This window comes from Taudactylus pleione, unplaced genomic scaffold (assembly GCF_031769625.1).
Source record: "Taudactylus pleione unplaced genomic scaffold, aTauple2 ptg000062l, whole genome shotgun sequence".
Taxonomy (NCBI): domain Eukaryota; kingdom Metazoa; phylum Chordata; class Amphibia; order Anura; family Myobatrachidae; genus Taudactylus; species Taudactylus pleione.
Genome location: NW_028284464.1, coordinates 209,065 through 234,951, shown reverse-complemented (window position 1 = coordinate 234,951; position 25,887 = coordinate 209,065). Strand labels below are relative to the sequence as shown.

The window sequence follows — 25,887 nt, the reverse complement described above, 5'->3', positions numbered from 1 at the left end:
TCTTAGTATCTACGTGGACCGTACTAGTTCCATCAGGAAAAGGGATTCCCTATTTGTCCTATATGGATTCCACAAGAAGGGCTGGCCAGCTAACGACCAGACTCTGGCCAGATGGCTTTGAATGACTATCTTACCGGCTTACATGCAGGCTGGCCTTCCTGTGCCGGACACCATATCTGCTCATACTACTCTAGTGTTCACTCTAGCTCCGGCGGCAGGCAGGGCGCCGGAGCTAGAGAGGGCAACCTTACGCGCGTGCCCAAAAAGGGGGCGTGGTCATGAAAAGGGGGCATGTCTATAAGAAGCGTCACCTTTTCGTCATACTTGGGGGCGTGCCCGGCGCTTATGGACATGCCGGGCAGCCCCCAAGCGCTGCAGAAAGGGAGAATAGATGCCGGGCGCATGCACGTCTGCCGAACAACTATGCAAGGCGGCCACGTGGTCTTCTGTCCACACCTTTCTTAGGTTCTATGCCTTTGATACATTTGCCTCTCAGGATGCTTCCTTTGGACACCGGATTCTCCTCTCAGCTCAGGACCGTCCCCGCCCTTGATTAACTGCTTTGGTACATCCCCCTTGTCTCCCCTGTGGAGCTCTATGGATCCTGAAGAAGAAAAGGAGAGTTATGGTAGACTTACCTTTGTTAACTCTGTTTCTTCAAAGTCCATAGGGTCCACAGGACGTCCGTCCTGACTTCTATGGGTTTCTTCTCTTGGTCACTGGTTTCCTTCTCTGCTGCGTGAGAGTGTGATTATTTAATGTACCAGTATTCCTTCTCTCCTATCTTGCTCCTGCCTTGGGTTGACAAAACTGAATTGCCTCAGGCTGTGTGCGGGGAATAGGGGGGAAGGACCAGAGCATACATGTAAAGCTTTAGCTGTTGATGCCCAGTCCCAACCACCTCCTACACCCCATTGTCTTCCCTGTGGACTTTGAAGAAAGAGTTAACAAAGGTAAGTTTACGATAACTCTACTTTTTCAAAGCCGCCGTGTCTATGGTAGTTTTGGCCGCTAGATTTAAGTTCAGTAATAATTATATGCAAACGTAACCAATGAGCTTCCAACTGTCATTTCATCAGTAGCAGTTCTGAAGCTGAGGCTACAGTGTAGCAGCCAAAAACTAAAGAGGGGTAACCACACAAACTGCATCCCAAAGCATTCTCCTGCTGTCCCAACATCGCAGGCCGGGAAGCCACCCGGGACAGCAGACAACAGGAGAGCAGCAACAATTCACCCGCCTCACAGACTCTGTTGTCAGCCGGCTTCCATTGGCTAGCTAACTATCTGCCCGTCCCCCAGTGATGCAGAGTCTTTGTCAATGGGGGGCGGGCAGTTAGATAGCTAATGGACACCAGCTGGCAATGGAGTCTAAAGGGCCTGTGATCCATTGCTGCTCTGCTGTTGTGTGTGCCGTACCTAATTGGTCCCCGGTGGCTTCCTGCTAATGCCCAGTCAGCTATGTTGGGGCAGCTGGGCAGCATTTGGGGGTGCAATTTGGGCGTCTCCCCTTCTTTTACTTTTGGGTTGCGCTGCAGCCCCAGCTTCCCCCATAGTCTTTCTATGCACTGTAATGTAGCTCTAGGTATGACACTGAAGAGCTCTTGGATTGTGGAATGTTACTCGGAATCCAGACTAAAAAGAAGGTAGTTGCCATACTGTTTCACAAATGGCTTGATTATTAACTGGTTGTTCTGCCGTTGATCTTGCTATTCAGTATATTTTGCTGCATGTTATTATATATGGGCAGCAATTCACTTTATTTAATGTCTATGCTCCGAACACCCTTAATTCTACATTGGCCCAGATCCTGTTAGCACTTGACATTCCTAATTTTATAATAGATGGGGATTTAATACTGTTCATATCCTATCTTGAATAAATTCATACTCTCATCCATGCAGACCAATTCTCAATGGAATAATATCCATTTTCTGACTACAATTTACTGGATACTTAGTGAATGCACAATCCTTAAGACAAAACATATACCTTCCACTCTAGGGTGCATTATACTATGTCTAGGACACATTACATGAGGCTATGGGACTACAATATCTGTGGGTCCTATAACAAAGACCTCATGAAATAATGGGTTTACGCTTACTTGGGCAAATAAATCTTTTACGTATATAGGGATCCAACCACACAAGAATATTCATGATTTGAACATGAGATAAGCAGTGAAATATACACGGATGATGTGTGCTGTGCTCTCATTTTTGGGTTGGGCAAAGTTGATAAAAATGGTTTTAGTTCCAAAAATATTATATCCTCTACAGATGCTGCCTAGAACAGAGATTAGTTGCTGTGTGCCAATATCAATGTACCACACAACCTCCACAATTCTCCTGTATAATACCCTGATCACCCCATTCTCCACATCTTGCCGTAAACAGAGATGACAAAACATGATATGTATATTAAAAGGCATCAAACGTTCTACTAAATAGATCCTTGAATTAATTGGAAACACTATGTTCCCGAAATGTAATGTCCATGTAACCTTTACCACCTAATCCTATATCACATTCAGCAGTAGAAAAACAAACGCTAGGAAAAAAGTTTTATCTTTGAAAATAAATATTTTTGTTTCCCTCAACTACTACTGTTATATGATTTTATGCAGCTGAATACAGTATCGCTCTTTTATCCATTACGTTACTTCCGGTCAGGTCACACTCTGTGGCAGTTGCTTTATTTTTATTTGTGTATTAATATAACGGATATTTTGAAACGGAAAAAAAAAAATCTTTAATAAAAATATAAATTACAGCATGTATTTGCCAAAAAATAGTCTGCATGTGCTGATAGATCAGGTCAGCAGTTGTCCATAATTAAAAAAGTGCTTTACTACAGTCTGTGTTACAGTTTGAAACCTGAGTGGACTGCAACAACACCGGAGGTCAGGTTGTGATAGTTGACCTTGAAAAATCCAGCATCTTCAATCATCTCTTTAAACTCCTCCTAGAGTTAAGGGAAAAAATAAAGTTTCATATAAAACTTTCAGGTTTTATCCTACTGTACAAAATTGTTTTGTTTATAATCATATTTGCATATATATAATATATTTAATAGCAGATTTTATAAATACAGGGGTATGAATGTTACCTGAGGAGGGAAGCGCCTGATGCTCTCCACTAGGTATTGGTACGATTTCCAGTCTCCAGCAATGACTTCCCCAAGCACTGGTATAACTTGGAAACTATATAGGTCATAAAGCCTGCCAAGAAGATGAGAAAGAACAAGTTGTGCTAATGTGGAGGCAAGATCCACGCATACTGTTGCAGCGGACTTGAGTTGTGAAAACTCTAATGTCCCAATTGGCTAAAGATTAACTGCATGTTTTTCAGGTCTCCTCACAGAATCACAAGTGAAACAATTAGCTCCACATGTGGCTCTTTTAAAATGTCAGCCAGTAATGACTACACCTTAGCACAGTGTTGGCCAACCTTGACACTCCAACTGTTGTGGAACTATATATCCCAGCATGCCCTGCCACAGTTTTAGCATGCCCTAATAGCAAAACTGTAGCAGTGCATGCTGGGTTATGTAGTTCCATAACAGCTGGAGTGTCAAGGTTAGCCAACACTGCCATAGCACCATCTAGGAAAAATGGAAATCATGCACTGTTAGTGCTCACTGAGGAATGAGTTTGTGAAACGGATTGGTTACAATTTGGCTGGTTATAACTCCACTTAAGTCGCTTACACTGGGACACCTGGAATCAGGGCTGCTATTTTTCTGGAAAAATAGGTTCAGGAACTGTGGGTGGAGCCATAGAGAGAAAGAGAAAAACCACACACACTCACAATGGTGAGTGCTGAGTTTTCTATGTATGTATGTATGTACACACACGCTCTCTCTCTCTCTCTCTCTCTCTCTCAAAAGGGGCTTTAAAAATAAACTGATCTTATATAAAATATTACGTCATAGTTAATGAGAAGTTCAGCATCTGGAGGTCCTGATTCAAACCCGCCCGCTAGATTCGTTCGCACACAGCCGTCAGCTGCCAAAATATGCAATGCAAGGCATTAGCACGCCCACTATGTCTTGGCGTGCGATTGCGGTGTGTATTTAGACGCCCACTAGCTTGTCTCAAGACGCCCACTTTCCCTCAGTGATACATGTCATCTCCAGGAAGTGTATGCAACAATCGGTAACATCGGAGCCATACGCAGCACTTGTGGCTGACCATACCCTACCGCAAGCACAGCGAGTGCTTCAGTGTGTAATTCAGCCATGTGACGTGTATTATGACGCTGTGTCTTAATTATGCTCTCCTCTGAAACGGCGTTAAGAAGCTCAGACACGCCTGCTTCGCACCACCACTCCCCCGTTTCCTTCGACCAACCCGTTACCACCCACAAACAGCTCGTCCTATCACTCAATCTAGCGAGGCGTCTATGGACTGGTTCTCGCACGCGCATTGCGTCTTATATGGAAGCACGAATTGCAAACATCGGCAGGCTACGTGCGAACGCAGCCTAGCGAACAGGTCTGAATCAGGCTCAGAGTTCCTGTTGAAAAATAGCATTGCCTGGAACTAACCAATTTCTTAAAAGACCGGGTTTTGCGAATGAACACAAAAACAAATAACCAGGTTACAGACTACCACTGCAAAAATTGTTTCACTTACTATCTTTCCTCCATAACCGATACTTTAGTGGAGAAATATATCTATATATTTTTTTAACTCACCATTAAAACTCCACTACAAGTATGACATTTCTATATGACTTAGTATGCTTTAGTTTACTAGAAATGGACTACTTATCTGATTAATGATCTGCTGTCCCACCAGAGTAACTTTTAAAATGTGTTTCTACAATATTAGGCCACAACCTGGATATACAGATCTTTATTAAAAGAATTCTTGGTACGGAGTAAGTTAGTGCACCACTATGTCCTAAATAGGAAAGTTTTTGTCATTCTTCTGCCTATTTAAATTCATAGAACAGCTAAACTGCAGTTTTAGGTCTTTTATTTAATAGTGCTACCTTAGGATAATTGGGGCAGGATTATTGGTCTCAGGGAGGTGGGTTGGACTAATGGGTGTCCAGCTCCTGTGTCCTCAGCTCAAACCCCATGGAGGCAGTGTCCCGCTGATGGACTCAGAGAAACAGATTTAACGGCGAGTAGCAAAATTCTTATTTTTCTCCCAGATATAAAATTTTTAATGTTGTCCGTGTCTGACTGCTCGTTCCCTATAGATTATAAGCACTCATGAGCAGGGCTCTCTTCCCTTGTGTACACTTCCTTTCCTTACACACCTCATCATCTCCTTCTCTTTGGTAGTAGGCGCCATCAAATGGGGGCAGGTCAAGCCAACGCTGGTTTTCTTGATATAGTGACTATATTTGCATAGATATGTAGTTTTTGATTGCTTTGTTTGTCTGGTTATGTTTACACTGGTCTTTTGTATGCACTTTGTATGGTGCTGTTGACCACTTGCGGTGCATTATAAATGAAGGCTGATAATATAAAACATGATGCAATGCAGTCCACATGTAATGTGTCATATGCATATTACCCTTAGAATAAATTCAAGAAAACCCCTTTTGAAATGTGCTTAACATTATGGGAGTATATATATTACACACACACACGGGATGAAGTCATGAGACCGGCAGCCGCAAGGCCGCCGGTCACAATCCCGACCCTGGAACACCAACCCGAACGAGGGTAAGTCCTCAGCGTTAGCCATGGGGGAGAGTGTTGGGGAGTCTAGCAGGGTTAGGTTGGGGGGGGGGGGGGGGAGATTAGGGTTAGTCACCCCTAGGGTGGACGGTTAGGGACCCCCAGGGAGAGGTTAGGGCTAGGCACCACTAAGGGAGGGTTGGGGTACTTACCTGCCCCAGTCGGGATCTTGATCCTGTCGGGCATCCGCTGTTGGGATTTGAATATTTCAATCCTGTTCCGTGTATACACACACACACAAAATTTAATATGGATATGAGAGTTCATTAAAACTTTATCATTACATATGCACACATTTTATATATGCACAATGGCCCTGATTCAGAGCCGGACGCTCTGACCAGAGCGCTCGCTCTGAATCAGGGCCCTCCTCCATTAAAATGGAGCGTCCTCCTGGACGCTCGTATAGCTGTGGGTCACCACCCACAGCATATACGAGCGTGTAAAAAGATGGTCGCGATGGTCTTGACCATCGCGACCATCGGACTTGCGAGGGAAACCCTGCGGTCGGGTTTCCCAGCCGCAAGCCCAGGAGTGATTTTGGCTCTATCAGAGCCAAAATCACTCCCACTGACATCACTAGTGATGTCAGTGGGGCCGGCTTCAGACGGTAGGCGTTCCCATGGGAAAGCCTCCGTCTGGCAGGCACGCCCACCAAAGGGGGCGTGCTGTCAATCAACATCGACAGCACGCCCCCTTTGGTGCGAGACCCCGAGCGATGGAAAGCCCGTCGCTCGCCGGGTCTCGCGCATGCGCACGACGGAGCTCCCTCCGTCGTGCGCATGCGTAGTGGGGAACATCGACCCACTTGCGAGCGTACTGCCTCTCGTGAGTGGGTCTGAATGACCCCCAATATTCCTACAGGTACACTTTTTTATATAATATTTAATTTTCCTTACTATTAGTATAGGATATTTTTTTTATAGATTTATCCATCTTTTAATTAATCAGACACAGCAACAAACCAGCCTTGGCCCTGATGCTCCGCAACTATTGCTGAACCTAAATAACTTATTTTTTAACATGTAGACTCTTTTTATGGTAAAGGTTTTTCATATACTCCCTAAATTGTATTTATTTATAAAAAGTGAAAACAGACGCATGTACATTTATTGAAACTCTTTACTCAAATTTTGTGTACTGTATATGTTTTTTTATTTACTAATAAATAAAAGGTGCTTTGAGTTATAGTTTAACAGATTGAAGGGCTCTTCAGTCATTTGACATGCCCCTTGACAACCTAGACGAGGACCATCCAAGTTACTAATGTGCTGCTGGATTTATCAGTCTTAAAATAAAACGATGTCACTGCACTACAATTACTACATGTTTGTGATCAGAAAGCTCTGTTTTATTCTCACCAGGTGTCATGCCTTCAGCCAATTTCAAATCAAATATCGTTATATAAGTAAGTTGCTTCCACAAACACCCAGACTATTATTATTATTATCATTACCAGTTATTTATATAGCGCACACATATTCCGCAGCGCTTTTACAGAGAATATTCGGCCATTCACATCAGTCCCTGCCCCAGTGGAGCTTACAATCTATGGTTCCAACACCCTGATTCAACTTCAGGACTAGTATTTAATTTGACTCTCTATGTATTATTATATTTGCAACACACAGCAAAGCCTAGATTGGCTCTCATTCTGACCTGGTTCTTTGTTTCAAGAAAGAGGCCGATGATTATAATTAACGTAGTACCTGGATACAAGTGGGTTGTTGACTTGACTGAATTCCAGGCATAAGAATCTTCCTCCTGGCTTTAACACACGATACGCTTCTTCAAGAGCCTTTAGAGAAAAAGTGGCAGAACATATAAAGTGTACCACACACAAACCGAAAAGGTTACTGCAATAAATATATTTGAACTAATAATTCTATATTGTTTTGATCAATGCCTGTGGAGTTCTTTTAAAGATCAATATATATTCTATACATATAAAAATACAGCAATGGGCCCTGGAGCTCATTCAGACCTGATCGCAAGTTGCGGCTGCTTGCTGGCAAAAAGGGGCCGGATATTTAAATGAAGTGCTCGCACTGCGTCGCGTAAGGACGCCCACTATGTTTTAGCGAGCTACGGCAAAGTGCGCTCGCAAGTGTATAAAGACGCCCCCTTGTCACTCGCAATCCGGGAAATGTAGGATTAATCGGGACCATCGAGAGCCACTTGGAGCTGCTCGCAGCCCTTGAGGTTGCCTTAACCCTCCGCAAGCACAGCGTTCAGTGCGGGCTGAAATACATGCAGGTGTCGTGTACAATGACGCTACTTTGCTAATTATGCACGCCCTTTAAACGGCATTTTAGCGGCCTGACATGCCTGCATCCGCAACAGCACTCCCCTGTTTACAAGCACCTTCCCCAGTTACCGCCCACAAATGGCATTATCTGTCACTCAAAGTAGAGACCTGATAGTGGCTTACGAGCAACCAAAAACAGATCGCAAAGACTGGCTTGCGCACGTGCACTGCGAATTATACGCATGCGCAGACGGGCGAAAATCGCTCAGAGCGAGCGCAACTTAGCGACCGGGTCTGAATCAGGTCCCCTGTCCATTGACCTCTCTCTAAATAATTTGTATATTCATCTTATATCCCAGCAAGTGCTTTATTGTGTGTTGGGAGCCATTGTCAGTCATTTTTCTGGGCATCTTGTACATTACCTGAATCGTTGAGAAACTGAATAGAAATGTAGGAGCCCCACTACAACTGCACACAGTGGGTCACGTGACTGGTAACAAAAGCTACCGGTGTAAGGGGAGCGTGGCGTTTTCACATATCAGGACAGAATTAACAAGCAGCAAAAATGTTATGAATTTAATCTGGTGCCAAATGACAAAACCTGTCAACATATACAAAAGAGAACAAGAAGTCAGTTCACTAAGGGTGCACTCATGTCCCTTAATAACAAACAAACAAAATGTGTGTATTTATTTATAACCAAATTTTAATAGATATATTTAAAATAGATGTCAAAACCAGTAATTCTCAATTAGTATTGCTAAATTGCCAAATGCATTATGCATTGGGTAATATAGCAATACTAAATGAAAAATTACTGGTTTTGACATCTACTTTTAAATATATCTATTAAAATTTGGTTATAAATAAATAATTAAATACACAAAAAAAGTTTTGTTGTTATTAAGGGACATGAGTATACACTTTGTGAACTGACTTCTTGTTCTCTTTATCTGTATATGCTTATTTAAGTCAGTAGGTAGCACCACCAATTAACATTAAGGGGCATATTCAATTAGCCGTGAAAAGACCTGGACTTTTTCACATGCTGGACTTTTCGCCGACATCGCTGGTTTTGCAAGCGAAAAAGTATTGCGCTCATCCCCGCTTAACCCCGTATTTAATTCCAAATCACCGAAAACGAAACCCGGCAAATTAGAAACCAGCGAAAAGTCCTGTCAGATTTGGGGAAATCAGCCTGACACCCCCCAAAAGATGCACTGACATTGGGGATCACTCTAGATACCCCCAAATAGGCCTGCTGAAGGTATTTGGGGTACTTAAATGCTCTCAATAGCTGCTAATTAGCGTCTTTACATAAGTGGTGAAGAACAGCATTTAGCAGGTTTTTTTTGCTGAAAATAACTAGTCCCAGCAAATTTGGGGTACATGAAAATGGGCGCTAGCATATTTTAATGTTGCTAAATTGAAGTTTTAAAAAACAACTTTAGAAATCCACCTGCCGCAACCACCTGCAATCTTAAAAACACCTGGGGCATACTTGAGGACCCCCCTGGAGTCTATTTCGCTAGTTTTTAGTTTGTCCCCCAACTTTGGTATTTTTCGCCCCCAAAATGAAACTACTTTTTTGGGGTGTTCTCAAGTTTTGTTTTTTTTTTAAACTTATTTTGACACAGTTTACCTTTGGGGGGCTGTCCCAAGAGTGCAGGGTGGTTCCTGTAAGTTTGCACCCCAAAACCCCAATTCTGCACTTTTTTCCGCCGAGTTTCTTAGGTGTATCTTTTTCGCTTATTCCAATGCATTGACTTTCCGCACTGGCGAAAAGTCTTTGGAATTGAATACAGGGATAAGTTTATGCCTGGCAAAATTACGTCACCAGCGAAAACGGCTTATCGTTGCTAATTGAATATGGCCCTAAGATTTACAGTTTCCTCTCCCTTTTGTTTAGGATTGGAAGATCCCTGTGGTTTATATTTAGTCAAGAATTGATTTTGGTGCGGGATATCCCCTTGGTATATTTAAACCTGTCAACATGCGGCCCTCCAGCTGCTGTGTACTTACACATCCCAGCATGCCCTGCCACAGTTTCAGCATCCCAATTAGCAAAACTCTAGCAGGGCATGCTGAGATGTGTAGTTCCAGATTGTCAGCTAAATGAATACATGGAAAAGATGTGTGTAATAAAAGTAAGTAAATCCAATGATTCGGTAGCTTGTAGAATCACCTTCAGCAAGATTAAATTGAAGTAATCGGTTTCAGATTCTAGGAGACCACCATGATCATTTGGCCCATTGCTCCTTACAACATATTATTCTTTAATGTGTGAAGGAATTTATTTATACACAGCTCTCTTAGAGAAGTTGTCAATTACTGGCAAAAGATGCGAGGTGCCAATGTTCTGACCATTTCTCCGGCACCTTGCGACCACCAACATCGTAGGAAAATCCACAATGTTACTGTACCCTAATTATAGGTGAGGTGTGCAGCCATACATCACCAATAGATGAATACTCCCAATCAGGATTTACCACAGTATTATGATTACCCTTTATTTATATGGTGTTCCGCAGCGCCTTACAAAGTACATAAACAAAAAATTTGACAAGTGACTTACAGTACAATATAGGACAAGGACATGGATAATATACATTGCTACATTAGGTGACCATACCACCTAGATATGCAACAGAGCATAAGCAACCAAGTGTTTGGTGCCCTGGTGGGGTATAAGAAGTAGATGAAAGTCAAGTAAGGAGACGCACAAGAGGGTAAACGCCCTGCTTGTAAGAGCTTACATTCTGAAGGGGAGAGGCAGACAAACAGGTGTGACACAGATGGGGTAAACAGGGAGGAAGGAGAAGGTTGCAGCAAGTTAGGATGGGAGTTGGAAGGCTTTGATGAAGTAGTGGGTCTTGAGAGCCCGTTTGAAGGATTGTAAAGAGGTGGAGAGTCTGATACGGAGAGGGAGAGAGTTCCAAAGGTCGGGAGCAGCACGGGCAAAATCTTGGATACAGGAGTGGGAGGAAGTAATCTGTTGGCATGAGGAGGCAGCGTGCATTAGTTGAGCGAAGGGGGCAGACAGGAGAGTGGAGGGAGATAAGGTCAGAGATGTAAATGGGAGAGGAATGGGTGAGGGCTTTGTAAGCGAGTGTGGGAACCTTGAATTGGGTTCTAAAAGGAAAGGGGAGCCAGTGGAGGGCTTGTAGGAGAGGGGAGGCAGATGTAGAGCATTTGGAGGGGAAGATGAGTCGAGCAGCAGCATTGAAGACAGACTGGAGAGGAGAGAGATGGGAGTTGGGAAGGCCAGATAGGACCAGTGAGTGTATGAGGGTTTTGGTGGCATCCTGGGTGAGAAAGGGTCTAATCTTGGAAATATTTTTGAGATGGAAATGACAGGACTGTGAGAGGCTCTGGATATGTGGTTTGTAGGAGAGGGAGGAGTCCAGGATAACTCCAAGAAAGCGCACTTTGGGGCTAGAAGAGATAGTTGTGCCATCAATTGTTAAAGAAATAGTGGGAAGTGAGGTTATGTTGGAAGATGGGAAAATGATCAGCTCAGTCTTAGACATATTACGTTTAAGAAATCGCTGGGATATCCAGGAAGAAATAGCAGAGAGACAGTTGGAGATACGAGTGAGGAGAGAGAGGGAGAGGTCAGGAGAGGAAAGGTAGATCTGAGTATCATCAGCATAGAGATGATAATAGAGGTCAAAAGAGCTGATGAGTTCACCTAGAGAGGACGTATAGAGGGAGAATAGTAGAGGTCCAAGAACGGAACCTTGGGGAACACCTACTGTAAGAGGCTGTGGTGGGGAAGAGGAGTCATGAGAAGAGACAGAGAAGGACCAGTCAGAGGTAGGAGGACAGCTAAGAGAGAGCAGTGTCACGTAGACCAAGGGAGTGAAGGATTTGCAGCAGGAGAGGGTGGTTAACAGTATTGAAGGCAGCAGAGAGGTCAAGGAGAATAAGCAGATAGTAGTGGCCCTTGGATTTGGCAGCAAGGAGGTCATTGCTGACTTTTGTGAGGGCAGTTTCAGTGGAGTGGAGAGAACGGAAGCCAGACTGAAAAGGATCAAGGAGGGAGTGGGAGGAAAGAAAGGTGGTAAGGCGGTTGTAGACAATATGCTCAAAGAGCTTGGAGGCAAAAGGGAGTAGAGAGATGGGACGGTAGTTGAAGAGAGTGTTAGGATCAAGGGTAGGTTTTTTAAGAATGGGGGAGACTATCGCATGTTTGAATGCAGAAGGGACAGTGCCAGATAGTGAGAAATTGAGGAGGTGGGCAAGATGGGAACAGGCCCAAGGAGAGAGGTAGCGGAGGAGATGTGAAGGGATAGGGCCAAGGGGGGAGGTGGACCGGATGAGAGCCATGACTTCCTCTCCAGATACGGGTGAGAAGGATGTCAGAGTCTGAGAAACAGCATTGATAGCCTCAATGTTACGCTTAGTGATGGTGGCCTTAGGAGATAGAGGAGAGAGAGATAGGTTAAAAGAGCGAAGGTGATGGACAGAGAGGGGGAATGAGGAGTTAAAATAATCAGAAATATTACAACTGTGAGTGAAGACTAAATCAAGTTAGTGCCCACTCACATGTGAGGGTGAGGAGGTCCATTGGGAGAGACCAAATTAAAGGTGTGAGGGTAAGGAGTTTGGAGGCAGAGGATTCTGTGGGGATATCATTTGGAATATTGAAGTCACCAAGGATAATGGAGGGGAGGTTAGAGGAGATAAAGTGAAGGAGCCAGGAAGCAAAGTTGTCAAGGAACTTAAGAGGGAGGGCCAGGGGGACGGTAAATGACAGCTACTCGCAGGTGTACTGGTTGGAAGAGGCATATAGCATGAATCTCAAATGTAGATAATGTAAGGGATGGTTCAGAGGGTAGGAGTAACCTGGGGATAGAAGGACCCCCACACCACCACCATAGCGAGGGATATGAGAGAAGGTGAGGGCCCCAGAAGAGAGAGCTGCAGGGGAAGTAGTGTCAGAGGGTGAAATCCAGGTTTCAGTAATGGCTAGGAGATGCAAGTTTTTGGAAATTAAAAGGTCATGGGAACCAGTTTATTACAGACTGATCTGGCATTCCAGGGGGCACAAGATAGAGGGACAGTTTTATGGGAGAGATGTGAATGAGATTATCAGGGTTGCTGTGACGAGAAGGTTGAGATTTATTTGGGTGACCAAGATGAATGTAGTGGAGAGATTGTGCTGGCACCAGTGTTGGGAAGGGAACCTGAAGGTGGTGGGCAGGGAGGGAGTTTAATGAGATGTGGGTGGAGGTGGGGTGGCATGGCGTGGAGAGGAGGCTTGGAGGAAGGATTAGCGGTGGGGTAGTAGGACTCAGGTGGGGTAGAAGAGAACAAATGTGGAGTAATGGGAGAGGAGAGGGAAGAAGGCAGACAGAGGAGGGGAGATAAAGGAAGGAGGAGGTGGAGGAGATAAGGGGGAAATGATAAAGGTGAAAGAAGGGGGCAAAGCAGAGGATCAGGTAGACACTGAGTGGAGGAGGAATTAGATGAAAACATGGACATGGTGTGGCTGGGTTGAGTTTGGGGAGAAAATCTAATTGTAGAAATAAAGTATGATTGTGAGAGAAAGTGCAGGAGATTTGCAGAGAAGCAAGTGAAAGTACAGTGGAAGAAGGTGTATCTGTGCAATGATAAAAGGTTATAATTGAGTGAAGGAAATATGGAGATTTAGTGGGGAAGAAATGGAATATTAAAGTAAAGTAAACTGTATTAGAAGACAGATGACAGGCTTAGCAAATAATTAAGGTAGAAAGAAATTATTTCTAAAGAGCTAAACTGAAATTGGCACAGATACAGTACATTATGCTTAGAAATATTTGTGAAATCAGAGAGCCAGCACAAATATTAGCAAGTAAAAAGTGTTAAGTTCTTATAGTGAGCAAAGAGTCCAGTGATTAATGTCCAGGTTAGGCAGACAGCAGTTGCTTGTAGAGAAGAGATTGTAAATTTACATATCTTGTTTGTACTTTGTCCAAATGTTCTGGTTTTTGGATGAGTTGAGGTTAGAGTGGTCTCCTTCTGTTTAACGCCAAAATTTGGTTAAAGTGCACTTGTAAAATTATGCACTTATTAATATTATGCACCAGCTGCCATGGCCTGCAGCCTTCCAATGAAACTTAAATAGTGAATGCTGGCATGTGTATGCAGTGATCACAATCAACCCTCAATACCCTCCCACTAAAATGGCTAGTAATAAAATTCTTAACACAAACAAACAAGGAATACCACAAAGCTAAGAGGAACTTGGTCTAGTTATCAATACACTGTGCCGATAGTTTAGAATGAGACATTCTGCAGCAATGACAGAATTTAGATTGATATACCTAGTAATCAGTAGATTATTGCAAACATCAGAATAAACTGGCATCAGAGTTGGTTTTAGATATACCTGCAGATGGAGGAGATGGGGGTTTAATTTGGCTGTTCCAAAACCTTGGGCAAAATGTACTAAAGGTTGACAAATTTTTGGTCAATTTTCTGTAGAATCAGATATTTACTGAAGTCAAAATCGGCCTCAAAATAGACTTCCAAACAAGTTAGAACAAACATCGATACTTTTACATTGACTACTATAGAAACCGGAGATTAACTATAGGTCGGTTTGAAAATAGACCTCAAAATAGACTTTTAACTGACTGATGTGTTTTATTTATTTATTTTATTTATTAACAGTTTATTATATAGCGCAGCATATTCCGTTGCGCTTACAATTGGGCCCTGCTTGCAAGCTTACAATCTATATGTTTGACTTCTAAATCAGCTCTTCTAGGTCAAACTTCATTATGATGCCTAAAAAAAGGGACACAGCCACGTGTTGCACTGTGGCTGTAGGAAAAATGGAAATAGAAGCCTATTATCCGCACTGCACTTTCCTGCAGTATGCACATCACCACCTGACTGAGCGGACCCAGACCCCTGAATAAGAAGAAAAACAGCTTATTGAAGTACCACAGAGCCTACACAGGCATAGGTTCTTATGTACGAGGTTAAATCTCAATGCATGGTCTACTGTCGAGGTCATATAGATGTTCCGCCTCAATCGCTCCAACATAATGATGCTATATGACCTCGTCAAGGCTCTACTTAAACTAGAGACTGCACGGTCCCTGCATCTGGCTAGCAGGGTGCCTGGAACGACACCCTGAAGCCAAAATGTTGAATGATTCAGATTCGGACTAGATTCAGATGTCCTCACATTTTACTCTAGTATATTCTGGTATAAAGACCACCACAGTGCTTGATAGTTATGTGATTTTTGTGGTCATACAGTTATCACATTTCACCAAAAACGGACGTTGTGCATTAAGATCAAACAACTCTAGGGGTAAATTTACTAAAGTGCGGGTTTTTAGAAGTGGAGATGTTGCGCATAGCAACCAATCAGATTCTAGCTATTATCTTCTAGAAGGTGATAAATGTTATGTAGAATCTGATTGGTTGCTATGGGCGACATCTCCACTTCTAAAAACCCTCACTTTAGTAAATACACACCTAATGTCCAAACGACAATGTTACTAAAGTCTTGTGTTTTGTTCAGAATCCATTTGCACACCAAAGTTGTGCTGCTGTGTATTTTTTAAGAGAATGTTTTTTTCCCAGCCACCCTTCTATGGAAGGGATTCTTATTCAGGAGTCTAAAATGAGAAAAGACTGAACTTTAATATACAGAGGCCTGTAGAACCCTGGGTGAAGCTTTCAGGGCTCAGTACATCCTACAGTATAATCTTTTGGTGAATTTAAGGAGAAGCCCAGTCCTGACATCTGTCTTCAATCTCTTCCATTTGTAAATAACTTTACTTATTCTAGGCTGAGGAACAACAACACTTGTTTTTCTGAGATTTATACAGAGGTCTTTTATCCTTGCTGTTCGTATGAAGAGGAACCTGAAAATTCCAAACTAACCGCAGGCTTACAGAGAGAACATATAATTCAAAGACAGAAGCCCATAGAAGGTTCATGCCAATATACATTAAACAGTAGGGATGCATGTAACAGTAATGTAATGGCAGATAATCACGTGAGGAAATGTGCTAATAGCCACCCCTATTGGAGGTAGTCAGGACATGATCAAAACTGGCAATTGGTTGGAAACAACAAGTGTTTGTGCACACATATATGTATATACTGTCGAAACCGTATAAATTGGTTGCGATCGCTTAATTGCGCACGAATCGCAACACGACATCCATTGGACGATTTGATCGTCCACGGCCATTTTATGTGAACACACGCTCCCGCCGCATTCGCGCACGCACTTGCGCACGCGCAATTGCACCTTGCTCGCTATACATGCACACGCATCCCATGCCCCCGCAACTCGCCATATTGTGAATGGCGAGCCATGCTTCTGTGCTCACAACGGTTAAGCGCCATTTTACATTACATAAACACATAACAAAGTTAGTACAGCAATACTGTTTAAATACTGTTTTGCGTTTCAATCGCATAGCCAGCTTTTAAGTATTATTGTCGGAAACCTTACCCCGACGGACAGCAGCCTTTCCTTACAATAAACTTATATCCCATTTAACCCTAAACTGACTGAGATACGCACAATGCTATGTGTTTTAAAGGTATACAGTGAATGTTACATGTTAAATAGCAGTTATATGAAATCTGGGATTAGGAATAAGATAAATGGGTCATGAGTAGTATCTACCGATTTCCCTCTGTCTCAACAGGAATATGAAACCAACAGAATGAATATGGAAGGGATCACTATCGAGTTATGAAGACCTGCCAAGAATTATACTCTATACTGTAAAAATCACTGTACACATCCCCTGTAGAGTTGCATGCCAAATGTTAGGACAAAGGGTTTTCTAACACAGTTCAACCTCCAGTGACGTCAACCATCTACTAACCAATGAATAGCAACAACCATTGTGACTCAGTAATAAAGGACCAATAGGGAACCCCTTTGAGTATTCAGCTTATGTTCAAAGTTAATTGTACACCTATAAATTCCTATGCAGTCTGGATCCCAAGCCCTTTTCTTTGCTTCCTTTTTCCCTGCCTGACCCTAAAGAAACACACAGCAATCCTGATGGACAGCTGTTAGTCTAGGATCCAGACCGCATGGCAAAATATTGGTAATTGTATCTTTGTCTTTATCCTGTATATAGCTGCATTGTATAGATTAAGGATGATTATACCCTTTTTACAATATAGTACCTTTGTGTGTGTTGGAACCGCAAACTGTTTCTGTGTGACAAAGTTATTTTATATTGAAATGGGAGGTATGGGCAATCTGGTCTGTGCAATCAAATCTCTCTAATATCGATGCTGTTCAAACGGTATCAATAAATGGGGGCTCACCGAGTTGGATATCACCCATCACTGTGTTTTTGAACTGCTCCCCTCGTCTTGGAACAAAGACTGGAAAGGCGCCCGCAGACTTTTTTCCTGCGTTCCTATTTTTGTTCAGAGACGGAGACTCGCAGTTTGCGAATTCAGAGAGGGCTGATTAGAATCTGAGATAGTGGAGAGAGATTTGTGCTTGCCCACGTTGTTGTAGAACGGCCGCGCATTGCATGCGCAACCGATCGCACAATAACGCCACAAAGGTTTTAGTGTACAACACGTGCAAACAGTCGCAGCATAGTGTGTGCGACCGGATGTACGGCCACTTCCTGCCATGTGTAGTGATTACATCTAATTGTTTGTAACCGAGCGCACAATAGCAAGTGAAGCATGTGACTAGCATTTCTGTTAGAATTCAAATAAATCATCAAGACTGAAATACGTCATATTGATAGGGCTGTAATCTCCAAAAGGCTATTAAATCAAAAGAAAGGTATTTTTTTTATTTTTGTTATTTGGCCACAATATAGAAGTGTGTAAGGTGTATGATTGAGATTGTGAAATAGGTTGTGCCTTTGTGGTCCCTATTTTAGGTAATAAATATAGGGTATACATAACAGGTATACTGGCAGAGGGGATCCTCCTGGTTTCCTATCGTTAAAGAGAGTTAACGATAAAATATAGCTTCCAGTGTAGTTGTAATATTCATCGGTCAGTTAGGGCCTTTGAGTGTTGCGACCGGACCATACGAGTGTGGCATCTCTGACTGAGGCTGGTTGCGGGGACAAAAGGACAATAGGTGGTTACTGTGGTTTTATCTATAGCTAGATAACTCCTGTGTTCCCTATTATAGGTGGTTACTGTGCTTGCCTTAGTAGGTATTGCTGTGTTCCCTATTTTTAGATATTAGCTAACTGTAGAATAGGTGCGTGGAGGCAGCCTATCGGTTAATTCTTCCACCGGTCTCATCATTGTTGTTGTTTTTTTTCGCAAAATGGGCGCAAAACAGTCAACAGGGATGGTAGACGATGCGCTGTGTATGCAAGGTCCGACCGGGTCGGCTCTTCATATAATGTACACTAAATATGGTGCGTACGCAACGACGCACTGTACTGTGTGGGTTAAGATGACGAGTAAGAGTGAGAAACCTTTCCCAAAGATTGGAAGCTTTAATATGGAGATTTTAAATAACCTTAGGGATCACATATGTAGAGTGAAATCCCTAAAGAAAAGAGTGGAGTATGATGATTCTTTGAAACTTTGGCTGAATGAGTCGCACATGGGTTAATGGCGTGCATGGGGCACCCCGTGGAGCCACGTGCATGCCTAGGGGTGATGCGCACGCAACGCTACACAGCGTAGCGTACGCATCACAGGGAAATGGAAACTTGCGGCACGGTAGCGTTGCCAAAGGTATTGCGAATCGCGCTTGCGCATCCCCGCCACCTTATGTGGTGGGCGGTGATGATACATTACCACATACCAAAGACTATAAAAATTTTGTAACTGAACCAAGTAAGTTGTAAAATGTCTATGATGCAGAAAGTGATCCTGTAGCGATGTCTGCTGTATCCCATGCTGTGCAGTTATTAAATGTCCCTTACCAGCAAGTACAAGTAGCTGCCCCTATGGCATCAAGAGGGGGGGAGGGATCCTTAGCTCATAGGGGGGAGGCCCTAGTAGAACCCATGGTGTGGGAGGCTCCTTTAATAAGGGTGCAGGAAGTATTAGAACCAACTGCTTCAATAGCGGAGGTTACTAATACCGTTCGCTGCAGTAATAGGCTTAAAAGGTATAGAGGTGGGAGGCATCCACCCTGTAAGGACAATTATTGTCCCTAATGGGAACGCAGATGCGAATGGTGTCGTACCCACAAGGGAAGTAGCAATGCACTGTCCTTGGACACGGGCGGAACTACATTCCATTATGTCTGAATTTCCTGACCCCAAGAAACATCTGGCAAAATGTCAGCGTTTCATAAAGGATCTAGGCAATGCCCATGAGCCAACCAACAAGGATTGGCGAGTGGTGTTAAGAGCATGTCTCCCAGAAGGTACAGATGTGAAAAAGTTTATCACAGCATGTACTCTGGATGCAGACATCCCCTTAACTGATCAAGGTAATCAGGATTGCATTGCCCGTATAGTTGCCCAACTAGCCATATTTTTCCCGTTAGTTGTTAATTGGAGTAAAATCTTCTCCATTAAACAAAAGGAATGTGAACCTGCAGAAGATTACTTTAATCGTGGGCTGCAGACGATCACTCAGTACACTGGGATCGAAAACATTAAGGATAGCACGCACTACCGGGGAATGGTCATCACTGTTCTAATGGACGGTCTAAAAGACAGTTTGAAAGACAGAGTTCAGACCTCACACCCTGGTTGGAGAGGGATAACAGTTGACGCGCTCAGGGAAACTGCAATAGACCATGACAAGAATATCACAAGGAAACATGAAGCTCAGATCGAGGAAATTGATGGCTGTTAGCATTCGAGCTCTAGAAGATATGCACTTACAGCCAACAAACACATATCCACCTGCGCAGTTACAAGTCTTAAACACCTACCATCCTGCGCAGGCCCAACCCATACAATTCCCTCACACATACCACACCAGACCACAACACACTCTTCACACACACCCAAAACCATCATACCCACACTCAAAATCCCCTCCTCCCGGACTTCAACAAAATTTCCCCAACAGATCAGCTAAGAAATGTTTTAACTGTAACCAAGTAGGACACTTTAGGAAGGATTGTAGAGTCATAATTCAGGAACCCCACATGCAGCAACGTATTGATGCATCTCGTAACCATAAGAACTACCAGATAAATCCTGCCCACATAGTTGCTGCAAATGCCTTGCTGGGGGAAGATAGCCAACTATAGGGGTTAGGTCATACCTGTAGTCTGCAGGCAGTCAGGATAACGGGAGGTACTAGGGAAGAGCCGGTAATAAAGGTTAATGTAGCTGGTACTGAACGTTCCTTCCTAGTAGACACAGGGGCGACCAGGTCTGTTTTAAAATCTCTTGAAAATCTACAGATAACAAACCAGACAGTACCAGCAATAGGTGTAACAGGTAGCGTACAGCATTACCCTTTAACCAAACCCATGGAGGTTACCATTGGGCCTTTGCATGCCAGGCATTCTTTCCTCCTGGCAGCAACAGCCCCTACTAATCTCTTGGGAAGAGATTTATTGTGCAAAATGGGATGTATGATCTATTGTACCCCCGACGGGATATTTATGGAAGTCCCAGGAAGGTTTGCACACGAGGTAAGGGATGTGCTAGACACTCCCCAAAGGTTAATGCTGCACACCATAACATCAGACAAGGGTTCAGCTCAGGTAGATGACATGTTAGAACAAATACCTAGTTTCCTTTGGACTAAGGATGGACAGGACACTGGGTTAATGGCAAATGTAGCTCCCGTCATGGTAAACCTGAAAAACGGTAGACACGCTCCTAAAATTCCCCAATACCCATTAAAGCCAGAAGTGGAGTTAGGGGTTCACCCCATAATTGAGCGTTTACTACAGCAGGGAATTTTAGTCCGTACAGCCAGTGTAGCCAACAGTCCCATCTTCCCTGTGAAAAAGAGTGGTGGGAGGGGGTACAGGCTGGTACGGGACCTTAGAGGGGTTAATAAGGTGGTAGAAAGACAATTTCCCGTAGTGCCTAACCCAGCTGACATCCTTATGCAAATCCCATCAACCGCAACCCATTTCACGGTAATCGATTTATGCTCCGCTTTCTTCTCCGTCCCCCTTCATCCTGATTGCCAATACCTATTTGCCTTCACATACAAAGGCGTACAGTACACATGGATACGACTACCCCAGGGCTTCATTGACAGCCCCAGTATCTTCTCCCAGGCCTTACATGATTGTTTACAGTCTTTTCAACCTGCCAATGGATCGGTACTAATCCAATATGTAGATGATTTGTTGTTATGCTCTGATTCGTTTATGTCATGTTTAAATGATACTAAACTTTTGTTGCTTCACCTCTCGCACACAGGGCATAAGGTTGCTAAGGACAAGTTACAGCCGTGCCAGACCAGGGTTAAATACTTGCGACACTGTCTTACCCAAGGCCTCCGACATCTGACAGCGGACAGAATCCACGCCATACAGACCATGACACTACCGCAGAACCAGCACCAGATCCGTACCTTCTTGGGCATGTGTGGGCATTGCAGGTCATGGATACCCGGTTTTTCCATTCTGGCTTTACCACTGCAGGAGTTAGTATCTTCCACAAAACCAGACCGTGTCTTGCACTCTGAAGAGTCAGAGCAAGCCTTCCTTAATCTTAAGGACAGTCTGATAAGAGCACCTGCATTGGGGATTCCAGACTATGGGAAACCCTTTGATTTATTTTGTACGGAGGCTGCTGGTTGTGCGGCAGGAGTTCTCACACAAAAACATGGTGATGCCAATAGACCAGTAGCACACTACAGTGCCCAGTTGGACGCTGTGGCAAGAGCACTCCCAACGTGTTTAAGGAGCGTAGCTGCAACCGCACTCTTAGTGGAAAAGAGTGAGGATGTAGTGTTAGGCCATGAGATGACTGTACATACACCACATGCTGTTTCTGCCCTGTTAAATTCGGCCCAGACCAGACACGTTTCCTCCGCTAGGTTCACTAAATGGGAACTAGCGTTAATTGCACCGACCAACATTACTATAAAGAGGTGTAATACTTTAAACCCTGCTACGTATTTACCAAGTGTGCCTCATGATGCACAAAGGGTGGAAGGTAAAGGTGAATCGTTACCAGTGGTAGAAGGTGAGTTTGGTACAGGAATTAATAGGCATGACTGTATGGAGTATTTAAATCAAAATTTTACAGCTAGGCCTGACATTCATGACACACCGTTAGAAAATGCAGACTTAACGTTTTACACGGATGGGAGTTGCCATAGACAGACTGATACAGGAGAGTTATGTACAGGTTATGCTGTGGTTGATGACAAGGACGTTATAGCGGCCGAACCACTCGGTCCACCCCATTCAGCGCAGGTGGCGGAACTCGTGGCACTAAGGAGAGCGTGCGAGTTGGCCGAAGGAAAAACGGCCAATATTTACACAGACTCCAGGTACGCTTTTGGGGTGGTGCACGATTTTGGGGCCCTATGGCGTCTAAGAAATTTTCTAACGGCAGCAGGCACACCAATCGCACATGCACATCACATAAAACGACTGTTGACGGCAATACAGCTACCCAAGACAGTAGCTGTCATTAAGTGTAAAGCCCACACCTGCGAAGATGATCCAGTATCAATGGGTAACAACAGGGCTGATGAAGCTGCCAAATGGGCAGCAGGTTTAAAACTTAATCAAATGGATAAAGTGTTGGTATTTGAAACGGTTGACATGCAGAAACTGGTTGAAATGCAAGGTGTGTGTACCCATCAGGAAAAGGCAAGCTGGAGATCCAAGGGATGTGAGCAAGAGTCCTCTGGGCTCTGGAGAAATGGACAAGGGAAGCCAGTAGCTCCTAAGGCATACTACCCAAGCTTAGCAGAAGCAGCACATGGTCTGACCCATCTGGGTAAGCAGGGTATGTGTAAGTTAGTGAAGGCATACTGGTATGCACCTGGCTTTTCTTCCCAAGCAGAGAAGAGGGCAATGTCCTGTTTGACCTGCTTAAGGAAGAATATAGGAAAAACTGTACCCACCGAACCATCTCACATCCCTCCAGCAGACGGCCCTTTCCAGGTCATACAAATTGACTTCATCCAGTTACCACCCTGCAGGAACTTGAAGTATGTTTTGGTTTGCATAGACGTATTCTCTAATTGGGTAGAGGCATACCCAGCTGCTACCAACACTGCTGCATTCACGGCAAAGAAAATAGTTCAGGAGTTTGTATGTAGGTATGGTATCCCTAGAGTAATTGAAAGTGATAGGGGTACCCATTTTACCGGAGATGTTTTTCAATGTATGTGTAAGTTGATGGGTATTAATAGTAAGCTTCACACCCCATATCGACCGCAGGCCAGTGCCAAGGTGGAGAGGGTAAATGGTACTATTAAAAACATGCTGAGTAAAATCATGGCTGAAACTGGTTTGGGATGGCCAGAAGCTCTGCCTCTTGTGCTCCATAGTATCAGGACCACCCCTAGATCCCCTCTTAATCTTTCCCCATTCGAAATACTGTTCGGGAGGCAACCTCATTTAATTATAAGTCCTCAGGAAGATTTGAAAAGTAACAACGAGGTTACTGTGAGGTACCTTATAGGGATGAGTAAGCAGCTCCAACAGCAGCAGCAGAAACTAAAACTGTTATCACCTGATATGCCTGAAATGAACGGTCATGATGTTGAACCTGGAGAGTATGTTATGATCCGAAACTTTTTACGTTCAGGTTGTTTGACTGACCGTTGGGAAGGACCATACCAAGTGCTACTGACAAGTACAACATCCGTGAAAGTAGCTGAGAGAGACACCTGGGTCCATTCCAGCCATTGTCGGAAGGTCAAAAATCCTGAGGAGAACCAGACCAGGGGAGAGACAGAGAACCTGGACCTGTCGATTGCAAGCCTGTTCCGTGAAGCTACTAATTGTATCAGTAGCACTTGAACAAGGCTGGTAAGACCTGGTATGGTGATGGGGTTTCAGGTTGTAACTGCTTTTGTGTATCCTGCCAGAGTTCATATCATACTGTTGTGTTTCGGGATGTCCTGGTTCTGTGCTGGTGGTCGGAGGATGGAGAGAGAGATCGGTAGTGGCGTCAGTGGAGAGGAGCTGGGAGAGAAAGAGCTGCAAAAACAAGGCCAGTACCTGACCAATATTAGCACTGTAGTGGTTAAAAGATCTGCTCTCTTGGAATCTCGGAGGCAGTGTGAAGGTTTATTGTCTGAAGAGTATTGTATATGCGCAAATTGTGGGCCTGTAGTCAATGATAAATGCATCCTACGATGTCAGACCCAGAGCAATTTATACTTGGGCGAGCATCCGTTAGAGGACTACCATTCCCTAGTAGGTAAGGTTTTGAACCAAACCGAATGTTGGGTATGCTCCCAGGTTCCTCAAGGACAGCATAATGTAGGGTTAGTCCCATTCCCCTTAAAGGTCTCTGAAGTCATTGACTTACAGGGAGGCAAACCGGTGGACAGAAAATTTAACATATCAGATTCCCCTAATTTGAAGCTCCACCAATATCAAGTAGATAAATCCCTGTTATGTTTCAACTTCACCAATCCCAACAAACCTGGGAATTGGGAAGTCACAGGAATTAATCAGACAATGACCTTCTCACTGAGAGCCGATAATGTATCTATAGACTCAGCACTTTTATACAACATTGTTACAAGTGGGAAATTCTATAGGTACAGGTATACGCGGAGTAATGTTAAAGTGATGGTTGGAAGAGTACCACCCGGGTACTGTGCGAAGATCATACAACCTGATACTTGTATTAGCCAAATGGAGGAGATAGGGATGGGATCATTCATAGAAAAGATGTGTACCGGTATCATGAAACATTCCATCCCATTCATCCTCCCAGATGATGTATATTATATTTGTGGTAGAAAAGCGTATAAATGGCTCTCTCCAAGTTCCAGTGGACTATGCCATTTGGGAAAGGCACTCCCTGAAGTCATGACTCTTGCACATAATGAAATGATTGATGTCCATAGGAACATACCTTCTCCATACCTTCATACGCATTATGAACACAGAAATAAGAGAAACATGATTCCTGGTGATGTGCATAAAGCCACTCAAATGATAAGTGAGACGACTGGCTTCCAGATTTTAGTTGCACTTGATCCCACCAGGATTGCTCGGGGATCTCTAAATTTTAGGTATATTCAAGATCTCGCAAAATTAATAGATAATATCACCGAGCTATATGATGACACCTTTAGGTACACTGGTAAGTAGTTGCAAGCGTACAAGAAAGAGCTGGTCCAACATCGTTTAGTGCTGAATTATTTAACTGCTGTCACTGGAGGGTATTGCGTAACCCTAGCCACCCAGTTTGGTGTTAAATGTTGTACTTATATCACCAATAGCACTAGTGACCCCAAGGAGGTGATAGACCGGAAAATGGATGAAATTCTGCAGTTGAAATGGGAATTTCGGAAGAACCATAATGCTTCAATCGCTGAAGTGGAGGAACAGGTCGAAGAGTGGTTCTCCTGGTTGAACCCTATGAAATGGTTCTCGGGTCTAGGAGAGTGGGTCCAAGGACTGATTGCGAGTACAGGGAAACTCCTGATCCTAGTGTTGGTGGTCATCCTAATAATTGGCATATGTATCAGATGTCTTCCAGCGGCTATGAAGTGTGCAAAAGGTTGTTCCAATGGAAACCAGGAAAATGAAATAATGATGGTAGTTACCCATGATGCTGTGAATACTAATGTAACTAATACCCTACATTTTAACCCTGAGTAGAGAGTACGATCTAATGTTTGCTTGCATATTGCCATGTATAATAAAGTATTGTCAATGTTTCTTTAGAACACCCAGGTTTAAATGTAGTCTTCATCTCCCCTTTCTTCCAAGGTTGTCCTCTCCATGGAGTGGTGCTTTCCCACACTAGCTCCCCATTGGTCCTCGACTTAGAGTCCACGTGGTATGCTTACGAGGGGCTACTTTATGTCCCCAGGGGCGCATTATTCAACGATTCAAA

At 43.7% G+C, this 25,887-nt stretch overlaps 1 protein-coding gene across 1 annotated transcript in view; it reads right to left on the bottom strand.

Moving 5' to 3' along the window:
- Nucleotides 1–2,468: 2,468 nt before the first annotated feature.
- Nucleotides 2,469–25,887, bottom strand: part of COQ5 (coenzyme Q5, methyltransferase) — a 43,756-nt gene continuing 20,337 nt past the window's right edge. The window contains exons 5-7 of the mRNA XM_088465138.1: nucleotides 7,407–7,495; nucleotides 3,109–3,220; nucleotides 2,469–2,964 (exon numbers count right to left, since the gene is read on the bottom strand). Of these exons, the coding sequence (XP_088321264.1) occupies nucleotides 2,863–2,964; nucleotides 3,109–3,220; nucleotides 7,407–7,495 (303 nt within the window). The 3' untranslated portion in view covers nucleotides 2,469–2,862. The remainder of the gene's footprint in view (nucleotides 2,965–3,108; nucleotides 3,221–7,406; nucleotides 7,496–25,887) is intronic.